General features: G+C 35.4%; 2 protein-coding genes across 2 annotated transcripts; both read left to right on the top strand.

Annotated features, from left to right (window-relative positions):
• The first annotated feature begins 10,979 nt into the window (after window positions 1–10,979).
• LOC121466417 (olfactory receptor 4P4-like) lies at window positions 10,980–11,912 on the top strand. Its single transcript, XM_041680111.1, has one exon. It carries the CDS (start codon window positions 10,980–10,982, stop codon window positions 11,910–11,912), a length of 933 nt encoding a protein of 310 aa, XP_041536045.1.
• An 8,671-nt stretch (window positions 11,913–20,583) lies between these two features.
• Window positions 20,584–21,510, top strand: LOC121466572 (olfactory receptor 4C11-like). The gene has a single exon (XM_041680354.1). The coding sequence runs from the start codon at window positions 20,584–20,586 to the stop codon at window positions 21,508–21,510; it is 927 nt and encodes a 308-aa protein (XP_041536288.1).
• Window positions 21,511–22,618: the final 1,108 nt, after the last annotated feature.

Below are 22,618 nucleotides of genomic sequence, written 5' to 3'. Positions count from 1 at the left end.
TCTTTATCAATTAAGAGAAAAGTAATGCTCTCTAGGTATAAAAACAAAAACATTAAATGAGATCACAAAACACTGGCTGTTAGCTAATGATTATTTTTTAAACACTTGTTGGTTCAGTTCTTCATATACACCAACGAGACTGTTGGAACATATTTTCTACAAATTATCATGTTTTCTTCTTTGAAATATTATAATAAAGAAATTATGTTTCCTTCCTCATATAAACAGATAAAATGGCAATGTTAATTATACTACTTTGCTTCTTTTATTTTTATGTTCCAGTTTTAAAGTATTAAATGCTTCAAATCATTCAACTATATAACCGTATTATTATGTTAAACAAATGTTGGTCTATAAACTACTTCAAATATGGCATAATGACTTACTAGTATATCATTTCAGAAACAATTTCCTTTGATGAACATACATAGGCTAGGTCATAGGGTGAGGCATAATGGTTTGACACTTCATTCAATAAGACAATGAGTGTTTCTGTATTCTTGGAAGGATTCTTTCATCTTAGCACATCTTTTGGTCACTCTTCTTATATATCACTATATAGGATAGGTTGCAAAACTCTTGGGAACACTGGGAAAATGTGCTATAAACAGTGATCTAGTACTTCAATTCAAAAATTATAGGAAAAATTTGAGAATTCTAGTTCTTCTTCTAGTCACCTTGGGTTTATTTTCTGGCAATTCACACACCTCCTTCTTCTTCAGTCTATAAAATTATAATAATAATAATGGTATAACATTATATGCTATGAAAATTTAATACAATGGGAAAGTTTGAATAAGGCATTTAGTAACAAGTACAAGGTTACAATTTATTTCTTAAAGTATAAATACAATTACTAGATAAATATAATTGATAGCATGGGCACCAATATCAAGAAACATTTAACTTTCCAACAACTTAGGAGGAATCCTTTTAATACTTCAAAGAAGCGACATAGACTTGAAATATCTAAAAAACATAACCCCCAAATTAATTATCTGTTCCTGTACTTGGAATCATAAGCATATATTTACTCACTTAATATTAATATTTAGAATTTTCAGTGTATGGTCATGCCAAACTGATTAGCCTTAGTTGTTAAAAGAGGTGTCTCAAGGTAAAACAGTGATAGATCTAATGAGATATAGTATACCTATTCATCTATGGGTCTCACATTGTATGATATTAAGTAAATGATACTTACCAAATATTGTGAAAAGTTAGGGTGAGGGTGAAGTACTCTGTCTTTACCTGACAAACCGAACTAACTCCTGTATACAAAAAGTCACAGTATCAACTAATCATCAGCAGTCCTTAAAGATATTCCATCACAGATCCAGCTCCAGTATGGGCTTTGAGTGTTCAGAAGAGACCGGGATGGTGGACTTTCAGTGTGCAATCTTGGCATCTTTGCAGACATCCAAGCATGTATTAAATAGTGTCTCCATAGAAAAATTCTTCCTCTTTCTTAAATGTAAAGATATTTCCCTGACAACATGGGGTTTCAATCTATAATGAATTCTTTTAGTACACTATGTAGAGATGGTCTTTATTCTCTGATAGTGGTCCATCATTATAAAAGGCAGGGGCTGGCAAGATTGCAGATAAGCTTCTATAGAACCTACTCGACCCATGGTGAATCTTTCTGTGGATATGTGATGTGCAATGATACTGCATTTGTATCCTGAATTACAAGGGTATTTAAGGAAGTTTCTGTGAATGCCAACAATCTTGTTACTGTGCTTTCTCTCCCAGGAATTAATTATCTCTTTGATGGAGAAGCTATTTCTTAGAATACAGTATTTTGGAAAATATGTATGACTTACCCAGTCTTCAATAGAAAACAGAATTCCCCATGAATGGAAAGACAGCATTTAGTAGATTTCTTTCCCTATGTAACACTTGTTAACGATACTGAATGTCATATAATCTATAGTGTCCTCATTCTAGTTTTAACAGTAGAATACAGCTTCTCCTATGATAAATGGGACATTGGGTATACTTGGCATTTTACCAATGTGATATTCTTTCTGAAAATTTGCTTAATATCTAAACCAATGAAGGCATATAATTGCCAGCCTTTAAGAATACAACTGCAAAAACTTTTTCTTCTACCTTTCTGGTGCTTTTGATCTTTGCCGAATCTCCACAAATCCCCATATCATACCCATCTCCATGGTACACTTACCAGCAGGGCTAGTTTGTGGAGTCCTGTCTCAAACAAAACAAACAAACTTTCACAAACAGTGGGTTTCAAACTTATCTCTTTGTATTATTGGTGATTCAACATTTAATCATCCATTAAAATGATTAGTTCTAAATTGTTGTAGTTATCATTTCTAATCCATCATCTCATGTAGTTTATGTTGACCTTGTAGTCAATATGAATAAGAGAATTAGCTGAACTGCTTGCTGATCTGCCTACCTCTGCTTCCCAAGTGTAGGATCCCTTTTTCTGCTTTTTCTCAGTAATCCAATTATGTCTTTGACAATTTAATACATCTATATTAAACATGCTAGTTACTCTTATGTCTTGTTTGTGAGCCTAGTTGTTAATGGCGCTTAAGCAGATTTCCAGTTTCATTATCACTACTCTCACTGACACCTTTCTTTATATTTTCCCTAACCCATGTCAAACCAAATCTTTCTACTTGATGAGGGATGTGTTCCTGTATATGTGATGCACTTATTGGTTAATGTCTAATGTGGCTTTGTTATATGGAAGGGCAGAATATATCTAGGCTGGAAGACAAAGAGAGAGAAAGTAGGCAATGTCAAAGAGACAACATGTAGCTGTCAAAGGAGACAGAAACCCCAAACCTTACCTCATAAGCCATATCCTTGTGGCAATATACTGATGAATTGAATTGGATTAATTTAAGATATAATAGCTAGCTCATAATATGCCATTCACTAAGCCTGTTGTAATTAATATAGTTTCCATGTTATTATTTGGAATGGGTGGCTGTGTTGAAATAAGAGTGGCGGGGCTGCGTTCCCAGCACCCCGGCCGCCTGCTTGGCTAGCTTATGCCTGAAATAACAACACACAAACTGTATTCATTTAATCACTGCTTGGCCCATTTCTATCTAGCCTCTTCTAGGCTAACTCTCGCACCTGGACTAGCCCATTTCTTATCATCTGTGTAGCACTGGTCTTACCGGGAAGATTCTAGCCTATGTCCATCCTGGGTCAGAGCTTCATCGCGTGCATCTTCCCAGGAGCGGGGAGCATGGCATCTCTCTGAGGCGTCTGCTCCCAAGAGGAGAGCTGTGGAGTCTGAGCTCACTTCCTCTTCCTCCCAGCATTCTGTTCTGTTTACTCCACCTACCTATGTTCTAACCAATAAAATGGGCCAAGGCAGTTCCTTTATTAGCCAATGACCTTCCTCCATCATGGCTGGGAACTGAATGAGCAGTCTCTGTGTACAAATGGCACCAACATGGGCCAACAACATCCATACAAACCCTAAGAAGCTTGAGAAAGCATGCTAGATATAATAAAACAGTTAAGTATGACTTATTTGTAGCCACAATTTTTCAGATAGGATCCTATAGAGAAGGTTTCCTGATTCTGCATTAGCAGCAAAACCTGCACATCCCCTTTGAGAGACAGCATCCTAGTTCATACTGGTGCAGTTACAGAACACTTAAATGTGGTTTGTGAGCAGTATGTTACAGATTGATTAATGACAACATGATCCACTGCATCCCTGGAACTTGGTCAATGAGCATGGCTTGCAGAGGTGGTGAATATGCCTCTACCATGTTGGACTGGGTGGATCAAACAGGCAGAGCCCAGGAGTTGGTTCTAGCCATGCATGGTTAGCAAAGAAAGAAGTGCTCCTGGTCAGAAAATGATTACATATATGTAATAAAGACAGATTCAGACAAAAATAAACCTCAGAGTAGTTCACAGTCTGTTTAAAAAATATACATAGGCTTCAGAGAAAGAGGAAAAATAATATAAAGAGTTATTTTAAAAAGTAAATAGAGTTAAAAATAGAACAAAATTATTAATGAGACAATACATAGAGTAAAGAAGTAAAGATACTAAACATTGAAAGGTGATAGAAAAAATCCACATAAGGATGGAAAATACACAGAGAGTCTGGATTATGTATACTATGTATATTGTCTTTGTTTTTTGACTGTGGATGAAGCAGCAACAGAGAGACATTTTATTGTATGGACAACTAAGATAATCCAACTATATATTTTAAAGGTATCTGTCCTAGACCTTCTGTAGACACTAAGAGACCATGGATGCCCACCCAGACTACTATGCTCAGCAAAAGTTTCAATTGCCATAGACAGAGAAAACAAGATATTTCTTTCTCCCATGAAAGAAATACATTTAAACAATTTATCTATCCACAAATTCAGCCTTACATAAAGTACTAGAAGGAAAACCCCCAAGGAGGTTAGCAGCACCCACAAAACCCAGGCAATAGATAATCATACACAAGCAAAACCCAAAGGCAGAAAACACATACACACACTACCACTGCCACCACAAAAGCCAAAATATATCAGGAATTAACAATCACTGGTCATTAATATCTCTTCATATCAATGGATGTAATTTATCTATAAAAAGTCATAGGCTAAACAAAACGGCTACCAAAACAGGATCTACTTTTCTGTTATATAGAAGAAACACATCTCAACCTCAATGGCACACATTAACTCAGAGTACAGTATTGGCAACAAGATTTTCGAATCAAATGGACATAAGAAGCAAGCTGATATAACTATCCTAATATCTAACTTAATATACTTCAAACTAAAGTTAATGAATTCTTAATTATACATTACATTTTTAAATGAGCTACACAATCACAATACCTTAATCAAGAGTATAAATATACATGCAACAAGATTGACCTTAAATTTGTATCAATAAACCAAGATCCATACTAATTCAAATTATTCACATCTATAGCATATCACCCTTTTAATCTAAACAAATAATTATAAACAATATTTGGTAATATGGGTGTAGTTCTGTCCATACTTCTTCCTGCTGTTTGGGGCATTGTTATTCAGGTTTTTCATGGTGTATCCTGTGTGCTAGGTTCATCTCAGTCAGCAGTTGGTTGAAGTAATTTTTGGCAAGGTAATTTTTTGGGGGGTGTTCTTGGTAATCATTCAGGAGGTTGTGCTCTATCAAATATTTGTCTGGAAGGATACCACAGATTCTCATCCTCTGTGGAAACAAAAGAGAAACCTTTTATTTCAAAGCAACATATCATTAAACCCAAATTTGGAAGTCATGATACCTTTATAATATACAAGCTGGTTTAGCTTAATAGCCCATACAATAAAATGTCTCTTTGTACTTAGCTCCTTCACAGTTAAAAATTTCCAAAGAAATCACAATAATATACATAATCCAGATCCTCTGTTAATTTTTCCTCTTTATGTGGCTTATTCTTTATTTATTCCTTTTAATCCGTGACTGTACTCTGTCTCTTTAAAGATTTTAGTCTTTTTAAGCATTAACTTTATTTTATGACACTCTATACTCCTTTTCTTCTCTCTTCCAAGACTACATCCATTTATCCAAAGTATGACTTATCTGAATTTGTCTTTATTGCATATCTCTAAATATTTACTGTCCAGGAATGCTTTTTAAAATGGTAAGTGCTTCTTAAAATTTAAGCTGTGTCATTACTAGATCAAATACAGTAAATCAATGCTTGCTCTACCTAGTCCAGCCACAGGCGCACTGCCCTACTTCCTGGCACTTAGCTGGTCCTCTTTGCCACCAAGCAAGCCATAGTACTTTGTTCACAAACCTGATCCAAATGGTCTGTCGCTAGAGCCAGAGGTCACACTGGTAGCATAGCCCAGAGAGCCACCTTTTTCTGCTATGACTGAATCAGGAAAATCTCTCTTAATGGAACTGTGGCACACCTCCATCAAACAGCAAGAAGCTGTGTTAAGCTCTGTGTTTTTGTTTTTAGAATTGCTTTTCAAATTTTCTCAGGTTTTAAGTGGATTCAGTTGGCCATGAGGGCACCAATCTGCAAGAGGAGGGCTCACTTGTTTGTTCCCTCCCTCTGGCTAGGTTAGAACAAAAATAACCACATAGAAACTATATTAATTAATACACTGCTTGACCTATTAGCTCTAGCTTCTTATTGGCTAACTCTTATATTAATTTAACCCATTTCTATCAGTTCAGTCCTCCTGCCTACCTAAGTTCTGCCTTATCAATAGGCCAAGGCAGTTTCTTTATTCATTAATGGTAATACAGCACACAGAGGAAACTCTCACATCATTGCTCGTTCCTCAAGAGTCAAAAATTCAAAGACAACACAAAGCACACAGCGCTAAGACTTTCTGTGCATTTTCCATGGCTTTTTTTCTTATAAGGTTTCTTTTGTTTCCACAGAGGATGAGAATCTGTGGTATCCTTCCAGACAAATATTTGATAAAGCACAACCTCCTGAATGGTTACCAAGAATAACCCCCCCCCCCAAAAAAAAAATTACCTTGCCCAAAATTATTTTTTTAATTTTAATTTTTGCTTTTTTGAGACATGTTTTCTCTTTGTGCTTTTAACTGTCCTAGAACTCACTCTGTAGATCTCGCGGCTGCTCCTCAAACTCACAGAGAACCACCTGCCTCTAACTCCCAAGTGCTGGGATTAAAAGCATGTGCCACCATGCCCAGCTCTTCTATTTTTAAGGACTTTTTCTATCCCTTTTCTTTTTTCTCCCAACCCTACACACACACACACACACGGTAAATCATTTATAGTTTTTTCCCTCATGTTCAGCTGTCTTTCATGTTTATCTCTATTTTTTCTGACCATGTGAGTCATTAATTTGCTAAGCATCATAGCTAGGATTAAAGTTACTGGTTTTTACCAGCTTGTTCCATCCCTTTCCTTATGTTTTTGAGAGTTTACCTTGTAGAGGTACAGGCAAGAAGCACATGTTTTGCCAAAACTCTGTGGAGTTTCTTGATCCGTGCCATCACCAAAAAGCATGCTAGTGACTGACTGCTCATAAACATCATTTAAGTGTTTGTTGGCAGACCCTCTTTAAAAAGCTGAGAGGTTTATGCCATTATTGCTGCATCAGAAAACCCCTCTTAAAAGAGGAGCACTTCTGCTCACAAACAGCAAAAACAGACTACCTGAGAAAACCAAGAGGCTGCATTTGACTCTGTTCTTGTCTGTCTCGTATCCTTTTTTGTAAAGCTTTCTCAGGCTTTATGTGGAAATTCTTACCAAGCATTTGAGCGCCAATGAATTATTCACAAAAATGCTCAGCTTCAGTTGCAAATATCATGCAAGTTGCTTCTAATAAGAGAAAAAGTAATTCTGTATATTAAAAGTAACATGGACAATTGTTTAGTGATTTTTCCACTTTTAAGCATTACACCAATGTTAGTGAGTACTTATAAATATAAAGTATTATATATGTCATCTAAATTTCCAGTGGACTTAATTAAACATTGATGAATAATTTTCAAACCTTCATAAAATGATGACCTTAGGATAATATTGATAGGGATAATTTAACAGTTTAAAGTTTTTTCCTGAATAGGGATAAAGTTACCTGAGAAGTAATCCAACATTTATTGCATATGTCATAAACCCATCACATATCACCAGCTTCTGTTTTTTAAAAAATATATCTCAAAACAAAAAAGGAAAAAAGTCACAGGACTTTATTATCACCAGCATAAACATTGGAGAATTTATGTCAAAGATCTAATGCATATATAAAAGAATTATTTAATGTGTGAACACTCCATAGTGTTGACTTTACATTCACAGCTGTAACTACTGCTCAGACATATTGCTAAAAATGCTCCTGAGACTGTTCCCCTTGGGTTCCCCAGTATTTTAGCTTAAAGTATTTCAGGCAATGAATCTTTAAAAGCTACAGTGGACTAAAGATTCATGGGAGAAATAGGTGCTTTTGACATCTGTTCTTTTGTTTCATCTAAAGGTCACAGAAAAAAAAGAGAAAAAAATTCAAAGAACATAAGCTATCCCAGAAAAATTTGGATCCTGAGAGAAGTAAGTATTGTGAATAGCGCTACATATATATACACTTCCTGACATATCTTTGCTCACAGTTTTTTTTTTAAAATAAGACACTTAAAATTATGTGGCAATTTTAGGGATATTTAATTTGACAGCCAAAATTTCAAGTAATTTTTAAAATTATGATATTCAGAAATAGGCAAACAATGTTGAGCTACAAGTTCCCTGTTTGTCCTATGCAGGCTTGTCCTGTTATGTGTCTATTTAGAAAACAGGCAAAAGTTAAAATGCATAGGGCTCATCAAGTCACCATGAAGAAAAAATAAGAAAGGTGATGAAAGCTATTTTATGCTCTGTTCAAAGAATTATTAATGTTAAATATAAAACATGTAAACTCTTCTATTCCTTTAATTACACAAATTATTGATATTATGTAGTTTTACAGTTTTCCCTAATAAGGTAAGTTTATTAAATAAAGCATAAAAATTATAGAACATTCTTCCTGAAATTTAACACTAATAACATATTCTCATGGTTTTAGCCTTTTGTTTAAATCTCAAGTGTTACACTTTATTGCTGTCCTACATTTCTATTTTTTTCCCAGTAATAAAGAAGTTAACATATCTTTGTAAACAATTTGATCGAGGACTTTTTATTTAAATATAAATAAATAGCAGGCTTTTAGAAAATAGGGCTTACATAAAAGGTACATTACTAAATAAGGTAAAATAAGTTTTCTCTAAATGTGATTATTAAAGTTGCTGTTTATGTAAGAAAGACAAAGAAAGAAAAGGAGAGAGTGGAAAGACCAAAAAGGGGGAGGCAGAGAAGAAGGCTTGAGGGAGAAAGTGAGAGAAATGCAGAAGGGCAGAGGAAGAGATGAGAAAATGGGGAGAGTAAAAGTGGGGTAGAAAGAGGGGAAAAGGGTGAGAGAAAAAGGAGAGAAGGGGAAGATATTGATCTCAGTTGTGTAGGAATAGAAAAATAAAAAAGAGAATAGCATGTGTTTGACATGACAATCATCAACTAACTGTTATAAACAGAGGAAGGAGGTTAGCTAGATGGGGTGGGGTCATAGAAGGATGGAGGACCATGCAGAAGAGGAGGATGGAAAAGCCTACAAATAAAAATGCTATCAATGGAACAACAACACTCTCTCCATTTCCTGGATATTGATGCGACAAGGTTATCAATTTCATACTTCTGACTTCATAGTTAGAGACACTCTTGTTGCTATAACTTCTCTGCCATCATTAGGTGTATCTTCAGAGTTGGACCCCAAATGAGCATATATTTTCCAACCTCCCTCATTCCAGGAGACCTTCCATCATCTCCCATCCTTCCTTCTTTGGATCATCCTTTCTTTTCTCTCCATTATCCCTTCCCTATCTCTCTTCCTTCATTCCCTGCTTCTTATAAGTCAATTTAAAATAGAACAAAATGGACATTGGGACAGAGTAGAACTTCTGAATCTTTCAATATAATGGTATGTTTTCATTGGACTTCTAGTACTCTATGGAATAATCTTGTAGCATTTCTGTACATACAGATCTTCATTTGGATAGATAATTTGATCATCGCAAGTAAGATAACCCTGGATTTTTATGTTAAAAATCCATGATTCCTTCAATATCTCAGAAAACTTTGAGCTATTAAGATTTGTGCTTTGTACAGTTTTGATTCTCTAGTTTATGCATATTTCTTTGAATTTTCATTCCACAGTTTTTTTCAGATAATATGAACTTGAACTGACTAATATAAAGTTAATATTTTCTTTTGTTTATTTAATAGTTGCTTAATAAGAGGACAACCAATCTCCTTGTTGGAAAAGACAAAATCCAGAGAGTCACATCTTCTCACCAGTTGAAGCATGTTGCATGGAGATTTCCTCACTCATAGAAAAATAAATTCACAGCATCTGAGCTGTTCTTGTGACAAACTTCTGGCCTTACTGCATCTACTGAAAACCCAGATTTGTTTAAATCTGTAGTCTTTAAGAAATAAATTATTGTGTTGTTGAAGAGAACCTTGAAACACTGTTAAATCATGATACAAACATTTATTCCTTTTGTTTTCCAAAATGTAAACATCACATATCCACCATATTCTCAGTATGCAATGAAAAGAGCAGGTCATGTCATTAGGAAATGAGCATGTCTCTGGAGTTTTAAAATGTATTTTATATTTTAAAAGAACTATAAAAATGTACTTTCTATTGAAATGACAAACATATAGTTACAAGTTTTTAACCATGGCTTCTCTGTGCCTTGAGCTTTATTAGAATTATCCAAAGAAAAGCCCTGAAAGTCTTGTCAGCTAACTCAGGCTATTTCACTGGTGTGATTAAGAGCTTTGCACATTTGGAAAAGGATTTTTGATTCCACATGACTTATGAAATGCTAATTTTGACTTTGGGTTCTTATAGATAAGTCATATATGACATACATAGAAAATAAATTTAAAATATGTTATATTCAATAAATTCCATAAAATTATAATATAGTATAACTTTTTTATTCACAGGGAAAAAATAGTGGAATTCTTGTTATTGGACAATATTACAATGGAATTTATAGAATGGAAGCAGGAAATATATTCAGCACTTAGAAATGCTTCATATGTAAAGATGTGTTTTATTAGCTTACCTCAACTATTTCTATAATTCTTTACATTTAGAATGCATATCAGAACAGTAATCAACTGGTTCTATATAAATTAAATATATGAAAAATATTTATAAAATTTCTATGCATAGAAAAATCATTAATAATATGTAGTTAAACATTGGGAATATGATTATACATTTTATCTCAAGGAATTAATTGCTATTAAAAATCTAAATATGATGATTGTTATTCAATCTTCAAATTTCTATAAAACTAAACATGCTATTAAAGTTGTGCCATTAATTTTTTTTTTAAATTTCGGATGAACTAGGTTTCAATTCAGCATTTTGTACCCACCTAGAGTTCATGGAAAATCATAAAAATGTCACAGAGTTTGTTTTCATCGGCCTTTGGGAAAATAGACAAATGGAGCTGTTATTCTTTCTCTTGTTCTTGTTGTGTTACCTGGCTGTCTTAATGGGGAACTCCATCATTCTAGTCACCATCATTTACAACCAGTTAACTGAACAACCAATGTACTACTTTCTATGTCACCTTTCCCTCATGGACCTCTGCTACACCTCCACTGTGGTTCCCAGGCTCATTAGGGACTTGGCTGCTACAAGAAAGAATATTTCCTATAATGAATGCATGACCCAGCTCTTCACTGCCCACTTGTTAGCAGGTGTGGAAATCTTCATCCTGGTGTCCATGGCCTTGGACCGCTATGTTGCCATTGTCAAACCCCTGCACTACTTGATAATCATGAGCAGAAATAGATGTGATAAGCTAATTGCTATGGCCTGGGCAGTGGGTTTCTGGCACTCTATTGCTTTACTTCTCATGGTGCTCAGTCTGCCTTTCTGTGGTCCCAACCACATCAATCACTACCTGTGTGATGTCAAGCCTCTTTTGAAACTGGTCTGCAAAGATATCCATGTTGTTAGCATTTTAGTAATTGCCAATGCTGGAATCGTGGTCATTGCCATTTTTGTTCTACTACTTGCTTCTTACATACTAATTCTAAATCATCTGAGGACAAGATCATCTGCAGGGCGACGCAAAGCTCTCTCAACCTGTAGTTCTCATGTGATGGTGGTAGTTTTATTTTTTGTGCCCTGTATTTATATTTATATTCTACCTGCAGGAAGTGAGAATAAGGATAAAGAAATTTCTGTGTTTTACACTGTGATTGCCCCCATGCTGAATCCCCTCATCTACACTCTGAGAAACAGTGAGATGAAAAGTGCTATGCACAAGGTGTGGTCTCGAATGTCACATTCAGAGTTAAATAAATGAAACATTCTTGTGATTGTGAGCCTGGTCAGCTATCATTTGAAAGATCACAGAAAGCACAAGTTATATGTGTATGTGTGGGGGAGAGGGAAGTGGGAGTATTGGTCACAAAAGCAACAAGTTCATCCAGAGATGATCAGATGAATGTGAAAACTGCAAAAATGGACTTGATTTGGTAGAGTCCTTGCTTAGGACGAAAGTCCTAGATTCCTTTGTAGCTACCCCCCGCCTCAACACACACACTAAATTGAAGCTCATCTTTAAGTACGTCAATCCTCTGTCTCAGAAAAATATCATGAACTGTTTTTATAGGATTTAATCCATCTTTCTCACTTGTTTGTCTTTACTCTTTTTTTTGAGTTTATTTTTTTTATTGTCATGTATTCATTGTACGTGATATTGAATTTTCTAAAGGAATTTTCTCATATGTATTAGTATACTTTGAACATATTATACTTCCATATTTCCATATCTCTACTCCACAGCTAATTTGGGTCTAAATACAAAATGTGAGAACTCACTGTGCTGAAATAGGTACATTATTATGATTATAGGTTTTGGGATTTGGGGAGTTTGGGGAAGACATTCCATATGTGGAACTCTAGTCCTCTGTGCTTACTAGCCTGTAATAGTCATATGAGTATATATTTATGGTACATGTGTCAATCTGTAATATTTCACAAATGGAAGATCTTAGTTAATAAATTGAGGTCATAAGAAGTCATGTCCTATGAGATACTTTCTTTCATTGCTTTCTTCATGTGAGGTCCTGCATGTGCGTGATGTAAGATAATCAGAAAGGGCAGGCTTACACCTAAGAGAGGAGTAGGTCTGAACTCAAAAACAATAGATGCAATGGCCTTAAGCATGGAATTTTGCCATTCTTACTTAAGGAATCTTTATAAGAAGAATATTGTTCACATCTAGGCAAAAAAAAAAAAAAAAACCTGTATCTCCTGACTGATGCCACAGAAGAACATCCACCTAGAAGCATTTTTTAAATATGACAAAACCAGCTATGCAGCAAGAAACTGCTTTATTCCTTTTTTTAAAATTTATTTATTTATTAAAGATTTCTGTCTCTTCCCCGCCACCACCTCCCATTTCCCTCCCCCTCCCCCAATCAAGTACCCCTCCCTCGTCAGCCCAAAGAGCAATCAGGGTTCCCTGTCCTGTGGGAAGTTCAAGGACCACCCACCTCCATCCCGGTCTAGTAAGGTGAGCATCCTAACTGCCTAAGCTCCCATAAAGCCAGTACATGCAGTAGGATCAAAAACCCATTGCCATTGTTCTTGAGTTCTCAGTAGTCCTCATTGTCCTCTATGTTCAGCTAGTCCGGTTTTATCCCAGCCTTTTTCAGATCCAGGCCTTGGTGAGTTCCCGATAGAACATCCCCATTGTCTCAGTGTGTGGGTGCACCCCTCGTGGTCCTGAGTTCCTTGCTCATGCTCTCTCTCCTTCTGCTCCTGATTTGGACCTTGAGATTTCTGTCCGGTGCTCCAAAGTGGGTCTCTGTCTCTGTCTCCTTTCATCACCTGATGAAGGTTAATATTCAGGAGGATGCCTATATGTTTTTCTTTCGGTTCTCCGTATTTAGCTCTTCTAGGATCACTAATTATAGGCTCAATGTCCTTTGTTTATGGCTAGAAACCAAATATGAGTGAGTACATCCCATGTTCCTCTTTTTGGGTCTGACTTACCTCACTCAGGATAGTGTTTTCTATTTCCATCCATTTGCATGCAAAATTCAAGAAGTCCTTGTGTTTTACTGCTGAGTAGTACTCTAATATGTATATATTCCATACTTTCTTCATCCATTCTTCCATTGAAGGGCATCTAGGTTGTTTCCAGGTTCTGGCTATTACAAACAATGCTGCTATGAACATAGTAGAGCATATACTTTTGTTGTATGATAGGCCCTCTCTTGGGTATATTCCCAAGAGTGGTATTGCTGCTTTATTCTTTAAACCAATGTTAAGACCTTGCCAAGACACACACGACACTGGAAGATCAATTGCTCCACTTTGCCAAGTCAAAGTAGGTCACTCTCCTCAAATTCCTACCCACAGAGAAGTCTGTCAGATCTTCTGAACTCAGCATCTAAAGACAGTTACTGCTTCTGGATCTTTGGTCCCACAGTAACCACGGAGAAATTTGGGACTTTCTAGGTAGTTGGAAATCTGTCTCACTTAGGCTTAATCTTCTCAGCTCTGATGGCATTGGATGAGTAGGATACTGATAGCCTTACCAGTTTAGCAGCTTTCCTTCCAATTCCTCCCATAAGGCTACAACCAGCTTGGTAGCTCACTGGTTCATTAGTTTACAGTTTTAGCACTGAAAATGCAGTCTTGATGAACTGATAGGGCCCTGATTGCAAACAGTATTCTGGAGTGCTTAACTTTCTGTCGATTTTACTCGTCCCAGCTTTTAGACACAAATTAGCATAGGAGAGGTTATAGAACCCTACAAGTATATTCAGCTCCCTCTTCCTCCACTCACTCGACCCCTTTTGTTCAATGAATTTAGATTTAAATGTGTGTTTCACCTAGCTATAACAATGCCCTAGGAAAAATGTTTATTTATTTATTTATTTTTGATGTCCATCTTTTAACCCCAAAGCCATAACCTTTTGTTTTGACACCAAGGTGTAAATCTGTTCCAGTTGTTTTACATGTATCTGATTTGAAGAACAGCTATTTAACTGAAATATATCTCATATATCTAGAAATTCTAACCGAATTCAGATTTATATCTGAATCTGTCCTTATTACATTATCTTTAATTCTTTTTGAAGAGCTTTTAAAATGGTAAGTAGATTGATTACAGCTTCTCTGGATGGTGGATCTGCCTCTCTCTGCTTTTAAAATGGTGGAGGTGCCATTACTGCCAGGTCTATCGCCACCAGGAAGGAGTAACGCTGAGTACTTTAACTCTGAAAATGAGCACTCAGCACGTAAAACCTTTTTATCTGAGTAATAGCTAAATCTGCCATGCAGAGCACTGCACAGCCTGGAAATATCTCTGTGTATGGTGGCGGGAATTCATCATGCTCTCCTACCTCTGCAAGCCTTGTAGACCTGATCCAGTCTCCTCTGGTGGAGAAAAATGCTATTCAAATGCTTCATAGCCAGAGTTCATGCTGGCAGAACAGCCCAGGATTCTGCATTTTAAAACTGTTTGGCTTTTTTCTGCTATGGCTCAATAAGGAAAACCTCCCTTAAGGGAGCTGCAGCACACCACCAGCTGAAAAGAATCATGAGGGTAAACTTTGTTTTTCTGTGTCTTTAGTTCCTTTTCAAGATTTTTAGGTTTTACATGGATTTAGTCCACCACATTGGCATGCCAAATCTGTTGGAGAAGAGGCCCAGCTGTTTGTTGGCTTGGACCTGAAACAATCACACAGAAACTATATTAATTAAATCTCTGCTTGGCCCATTAGCTCTGGCTTCTTATTGCCTAACCCTTACACATTAATTTAACCCATTTCTATTAATCTGTGTATAGGCACGAGGCTGTGGCTTATAGGGTAAAAATCTTAGTGTCTGTCTCCGGAGGCTCCATGGTTTCTCCCTGAATTTACATCCTTCTTCCCAGCATTCAGTTAGTTCTTCCTGCCTAATTCTGTTCTACCCTATCACTCTAAGCCAATTTCTTTATCCATTAACCAATAACAAACAAATAGACAAAAGGATGTCCCACACCACATTCGGTTCAAAATACCTTTTGAAAGGACTCCAGGGAGCTTCGATGGAACAACTGAAGAAGTCTATGAATGATGCACATGAAACATAGTAAAATGGGAGGACTGTATTCTGGATGAGATAGGCTTTCATATGCCCCAGAAGCCCCTCTTACTAATGTAGTTGCTTACAGACCGTTGTTGCTAAGATACCTGTTCTACGCCTTCCAACCCGGAAACCTTTCCTTTTTTCTCTATTTTTCTGGTCCTATTTTAGCACAATGGACCAAATTCTAAGCTGCATGCCCTGATACCCTAGACATTCTTTCTGAAGATATTCCATTTCCCATGAGACAGAATTCTCTTACTAAACCTGAGAGTTTTCTTGTATTATAACTTAAAATGCCTGATTTTTTGTACTTACTCCTCTACAAGGAGCTGGAGCTATCTGTAGCTTATCTACTTTATTGTTTTGATTTGGTTTTTGTTTGTTTGATTTTTCTCTTTCATATTCTGATGTAGTTTAACTCAAGATTCTGAGTAATATTTAATTTATCTTATATAACACTAAGATCTGAAAAATGGAACCATCTGTTTCCAATGACCTGAGTTTGTAAAACAAATGTAGAGGGTTTTTTCTTAAAGTGAGATTCAGAGCTCTGTATTGATACTAATCCTCAGAGAAATTGTTAACAGTTTTGATATCTTGAAAGGTATCTTCTGTAGTCCACAGAATAGACTTTGGGTTTCATCACTCAACACTTCCCTACTTGATAATATTTAGCAACTACCTTGCAAATTCACCATGCAAACGACTATAGTCTCTCCACATCCCAATCCAAGGTAGTAAGGCTAATTTAAGGCCATACTTATAAGCAAGGATTCATGATTCAAATTCTCTTGTACCAATAATATTTTCTACTTTTTTGTTACTACTATTGTCTCCACTACCCATTCATAGATTTGTTTTGTTTCCTACTCTGGCAACTTTAATGTAAATTAAAATACCTTTGTACCGTAACTCCTGTCTTATTAGTGAATTCAAAAATGATTCATTTAATATTGCATTGTCTAAACAGACAGTGTAATTAGATGCATTAGAGTCTCTGGAGTGGTTTGACTATCTGGAGAGGAGATATTTCAGGTGATAATGCTACCAACAACATCAATGTTGTTCTGTACCAGTACATGCTAATATAGTCCCTCTGGAGGGCAGAAGAAACATTTTCTTTTAAGCATCCTGTGGGATAGCTGCTATCAAATGTGTTGGACAGGTGAGACTCATGTAGCCAGTCCTCTAACAGGTGAGAGAGATTATTTACACATCGTGAGTTCAGAGATATATTATTACAGTTTTAGTAGATATGCATTTTTAATGTGTTTCAATATGCTGTGTGAATATAAGATTACTTAGCTAGCCTTTGGAAAAGAAACAGTAAATTTTATAGCTCAGTATACTTTTAAAGGATTACTTTATTATAAAAATGAATTCCTATCTTTGAAATAAAGCTATGCTCTAAAATCAATGAATTCCATATAAGAAACAGGTATGTGAAAGTCCATCAATATTGTGTACATAGAAAAGGATGCATTTGCTATATTAAAACTTAAGATTGTTTCTTGACATGATTACAGAAAAATTCTGAAATGTGTTCATGTAAAGTTTCTGGATGAGATTAGATTGACTAAGAACTATTCATATACACAATAAACCTAAAAGATTGTATCTATAACAAAATTTGGAGAAACGTTTGATATGAAATAATGGACAGCACTTCTGGGAAGTGGCAGCTTTGTGATGTGCAAGTACAATACTTGAGCAGAGTACTGTATATAATAGCATAGTATGAATATTCTTTACATGTTTCTAAAATGAAATTACAAATCTTTGACTTACATTAGACATACACACGAGATTTACTTTAAAAGTTATTCAACTTTTTAAAGTAAGATAAACTTCAGATAACCAAAACAGTGATGAAATCCTTTAAATATGTAAATAATAATAATAGTATAGTATAGTATAGTAATGTATGGGGTGTTCCTAAAATCTCAATAAGAAGCTGCTTCTTCAAAAATGTCAGGTATCATTTTTTAGTCCTAAATCCTTCAAAAAACACCTGCTATCTGTATAGACTCAAAAAGAGTGACTGCATAGTAATTACTGACAATTAAGAGAGTTCGATGCAGAAAGTGTACTTTAAATGTATTGAATTTGTGTGTTTCTATATCTCTGCCCAGGTGTTTCCCAGTTCTCATTTTAGCTTGAATCATGGGATTAAGTAACCTAGCTTGAGAGTTTTCAGAAGTGTTTATTATGTGACTCTTCATTTAAGCACTTAAATGCTAAAGGAATTAGGGCAGCTAGTTAATATTCTCAGACTATGATAACCTATGCATAGAAGTGTATTTAGGAGTGAGAGTCTCTGAAATACACAAAGTCAGTGCCATTAAATTCAGGATAGCTGATTCTTTAAGATAGCATCTTGGAGAAGCAGATTCTTCCCAGTGCAGTCTCTTCAAAGCAGTGTAGATTCATGGAAGGAGCCAACAGTCACTAATTTCCATCCTTCTGTATTTGTTGCCTTTTCTGGTTCGCTGGTATTTCAGATCTTATCCATCACATCCAACACCTACAAACTGGGTTTACTATATTTTAACCAGTGTAGCCAGTCTAATTTTTTTTTTTATCTTATTTGAATAGTTGAGGTAAGTGCAGTTGTTTCTAGATGTTATGCTGTATTCTGCTGTTGTTTGTCTTGAGGATATTGTGGTACATTTTAATGACTGAAAAAAACATAAGAATTGAATTCATTGCTATTTATGGAGAGGTATGGGAACAGATACGGTTTATAGGCATAAAAACCAAAATTTAAATAAAAATAAAAACAATAAATAAAAACCCAAACTAAAACAAAACACCCACAAAAACAAAGCAAAAAGCAAACAAACAAAACACATCCTACAGTCAAAGGAGAATACTTTTTTTTTAAAGATTATCCTTGCATAACTCAAAGATTAAGGATTAATGTCTCTATTTGTTATGTTAAGACAACCATTCTTCTGGAAGCCTACATCTTATGCTATGCTAAGCTGTACAACACATGGGACCTTCCACTTCAAGTCTATTAGAAAGCTCATTAAGATATTTTGATGAATCTCAGTTTTGTAGTTCTTCAGTTTGGAGTTTTGTCTTGGCTTCATAAATTTTGAATGCCTTTGTTATCTTCTGTACATAATAGATAAAATCATCAATACATTAGCTACACGAATGTCTTTATAATGTGAGTGACAATATTAGATAAGTATCATCACATTCAAAATGTAATAGAGACTATTTCACTTGAGACATCATGAACATTCTACATTGTAAAAGACACTGAATTTAGCTCTAAGAGCAGTGCTGAATATGCATAGATTTCCACAAAAGGAGCTATGTGAAAGATACACATAATTATATTCTCCAATAATGCATAAATTTATGAAGAAGTAAAAAAAATGCTAGTGATCTCTTTTAAAACTCTCAGGAATCATGAACACATATGATGTGGATATACTCATGCAGGCAGAGCATTCATGCTTCTCAGGAACCAGGCACACACATGGAGTTCACACAACATGCATGGCAAATGTTCATACACATAAAGCTGTAATTCATTTAAAATAGTGGGAGAATGATCTTTTTTAAAATTTGGTTAAGTGATTTAATTTCCAAGGGTGAGGTGAAACATGCATATAAAGGTAATTTTGTGTCTGTCTCAGTTATCAGATTTTGCATTAGAGCATTTCACATTCTCATTACAATGAACTGCAGGTGTTAGCAGAAATCAGAAAGAACACTGTGGATAAGTGAGCCTTCCAGAATATATACTAACTGTATTGCATCTCAGTTTGCACGATGATAATGACATTTTCATAAGCAAAAGCTAGAAAATGTTTATTTTGAAAGTTTTATGAAATTTTTCCTGCTAAAAAATACACTTTGCTTAAAGAAATGATATTTCATACTTGATATCATCATAATTTCCAGATATAAAATTAGGTTGAACAAAAAGTCAAATATAGACTACCCTTCTTCCCTTTCTATAAAACCATACTTATCATCATCTTTGAAACATTGCTCTTACCCGAGAATGTGGAATTTTTAAATGCCTGAATATAAAATACTTTACTAGAGATGGTTACTGTGCCCTGATATTACAACAAATTTAGCAATAACCATTAGGGTATTCTAAGTATTAGTATTTTTATTTTGCAAATATATACAATTAGACAATATAAAATACCCCTTCATTTTAGTAAATTCTCAAAGCCCTTGAATAGTCTAAGGTATGCTTTTCAGAAGTAGAAGAAAAGTAGACACTGAGATATTTAATAGTCTTATCAAGGAACACTGTTTTCTATCTACACACACAATTTGCAAGATAATATTTAGAATTCCTTAAGATATTACCAGATTATTTGCTTTTTTACAGGCATTTCTTGTTCTTAATTCAGTGAACACTATTTACAAAAGAGTTTAGTATTGCTTATAAATGTAGATCATTAATGTGTAATATAAATTGAAAATAAGATTTTTATATAATGTAAGGTCTAGACAACTTTACATGACTAAGGGACACTCAAAATATTCTAAATAAAGGAAAATAAATTATATAAATGATGCCCCATCAGAGTTTTTTGCCCATGAAACAATTAGTTAAATAATAAAGAAAAGTGAGCATTTTATTTTATATTAATTGAACTGCAAAATTAATCAGAACCATGCTAAAGTCAGTGAGTTTATATATGGATAGTATTATGGAGAAAGTGTTAATTTCATCAGCTTCTGTGATACTACTAATGATCTTGACACTGAAGACAGAGATTGGAAAGCATAGTTATGCGAAAGAAATACTTTTATTTTATATAATCTATTTTACCACTTGTTCAAATTAGTTCCTTTGTCTTTTGCAGATGACACCTTTTATACTCTTTCCTTCTCATTCATGAGTCATGCAGCTGAATATTAATGTTACCAATTTCCTTCTCCTTGGCTTGACACAGGACCCCAGGAGGAAGAACATAGTGCTTGCCATTTTTCTGCTCTTTTATATGGGGACATTAGTGGGTAACTTGCTGATCATTGCCACCATCAAGACAAGCCAGGCACTTGAGAGTCCCATGTACTACTTCCTGTTCTACTTATCCTTGTCTGACACCTGCTTCTCTACAACTGTAGCCCCTAGAACCATTGTGGATTCGCTTAGGAAGGCAGCCTCTATCTCTTTCAGTGAGTGCATAATCCAAGTCTCTGCATTACATTTATTTGGCGCCCAGGAGATCTTCATCCTCATCCTCATGGCCGTTGACCGCTATGTAGCCATCTCTAAGCCTCTTCACTACACGACCATCATGAGCCGCCAGGTCTGTGGGATGCTGGTGGCCATAGCCTGGATGGGATCCTGTGTGCATGCTTTAGTTCAGACACTTCTGGCCTTGAGTTTACCCTTCTGTGGTCCCAACGAGATTGACCACTATTTCTGTGACTTGCAGCCACTGTTGAAACTTGCCTGTTCAGACACCTATGTGATCAACCTTCTCTTTGTGGCTAACAGTGGAACCCTTTGCACAGTGAGTTTTCTCGTGCTCATGGTTTCATATGTCATCATCCTTTATTCCTTGAGAAATCACAGTGCTGAAGGGAGGAAAAAAGCCCTGTTCACATGTGTCTCCCACATCACTGTAGTCATCTTGTTTTTTGTGCCTTGCATATTTATATACACACGTCCTGCAACCACCTTCCCCATGGACAAGATGATATCGGTGTTTTATACAATTTGTACACCCTTTCTCAACCCTCTGATATACACACTCAGGAATGCAGAAGTGAAAAATGCCATGAGAAAGCTCTGGAGCAGAAAAGTTTCAGGCGATATATAAAGAATCAAATGTATTTGTATTAATAATGAAAATCTATCTTTCAGTTATATGATTAGAATAGCAATGGCCTGAGAATGGTTTCTTCTAGAGAATGGGAAAATTGATATATCCTGAAGTAAATATAAAGATATTATTTTGTTAAAGAAGACATAGGAGGAAGAAGTGAATATTTATCTCAGTCACATTTTTATAAATTTTGATGGCTAGTAGGTCCATGCTTAGAGAGAAAAAAAACTTAGATTCAGAGCTTGTAATGTTTATCTTCTCTCAAATGACTTTCTTTAGTATAGATTTTTTTTCTTTCTAGCTGTGGCAATGTTTCCTCATGAATTTTCTGTTAATATCTTTTTCAATCAAAGACATGTACTGTATTCACAAATATAGATGTTTTCCTTCAAGGTGCAGTCATTGTGTATTATTTTTGAGTTTCTGTGTGTGAGAGAGCATGTGTTAGCATGTTCTTCCTTTTCACATACTCCTTCTTCTTTTTATGAAACTTTTTATTGGTTCTTTTTTTTTTAATTCTTATATTTATTTATCATGTATACAATATTCTGTGTGTATGTCTGCAGGCCAGAAGAGGGCACCAGACCTCATTACAGATGGTTGTGAGCCACCATGTGGTTGCTGGGAATTGAACTCAGGACCTTTGGAAGAACAGGCAATGCTCTTAACCACTGAGCCATCTCTCCAGCCCTTTTTATTGGTTCTTGATGAATTTCATATCATCCCAATATCTCTCATTCCCTTCCTTACTATTACTCTCTGCCTTTTCAGTCTTTCCTCAAAAACAAAGTTTAAAAAGTTAAAAAAAAATTATCCCTTCCAGCAAAGCACTATATATATATATATATATATATATATATATATATATATATATATATATATATAAAATCTTGGTATGGAATGGAAGGTATGATGTTGTCTCCTGAGTCACACAGTATACCCTTTCGTTAATACACCTTTACTTGTAAGTATTCACTGTGTTGAGTCATTGATCTGGATTGAGGCCCCTGGCTTCAGCTACGCTGTTGAAAGTCAACTTTCTCTGAGCCTCCTCTTGGATATCTTGTAGTTGCTTTGTGTTCTAGTGATCCTGTAGTTTTGG

This window comes from Microtus oregoni, unplaced genomic scaffold (assembly GCF_018167655.1).
Source record: "Microtus oregoni isolate MIOR12 unplaced genomic scaffold, Mior012 000033F_ref0000390, whole genome shotgun sequence".
Lineage (NCBI taxonomy): Eukaryota > Metazoa > Chordata > Mammalia > Rodentia > Cricetidae > Microtus > Microtus oregoni.
The sequence above is the reverse complement of the archived record's forward strand: the minus strand, read 5'-3'. Positions and strand labels throughout refer to the sequence as shown.

Coding starts and splice junctions, on each gene's coding strand:
- LOC121466417 (XM_041680111.1), top strand. CDS start 10,980: ATGGAAAATCATAAAAATGTCACAGAGTTTGTTTTCATCGGCCTTTGG.
- LOC121466572 (XM_041680354.1), top strand. CDS start 20,584: ATGCAGCTGAATATTAATGTTACCAATTTCCTTCTCCTTGGCTTGACA.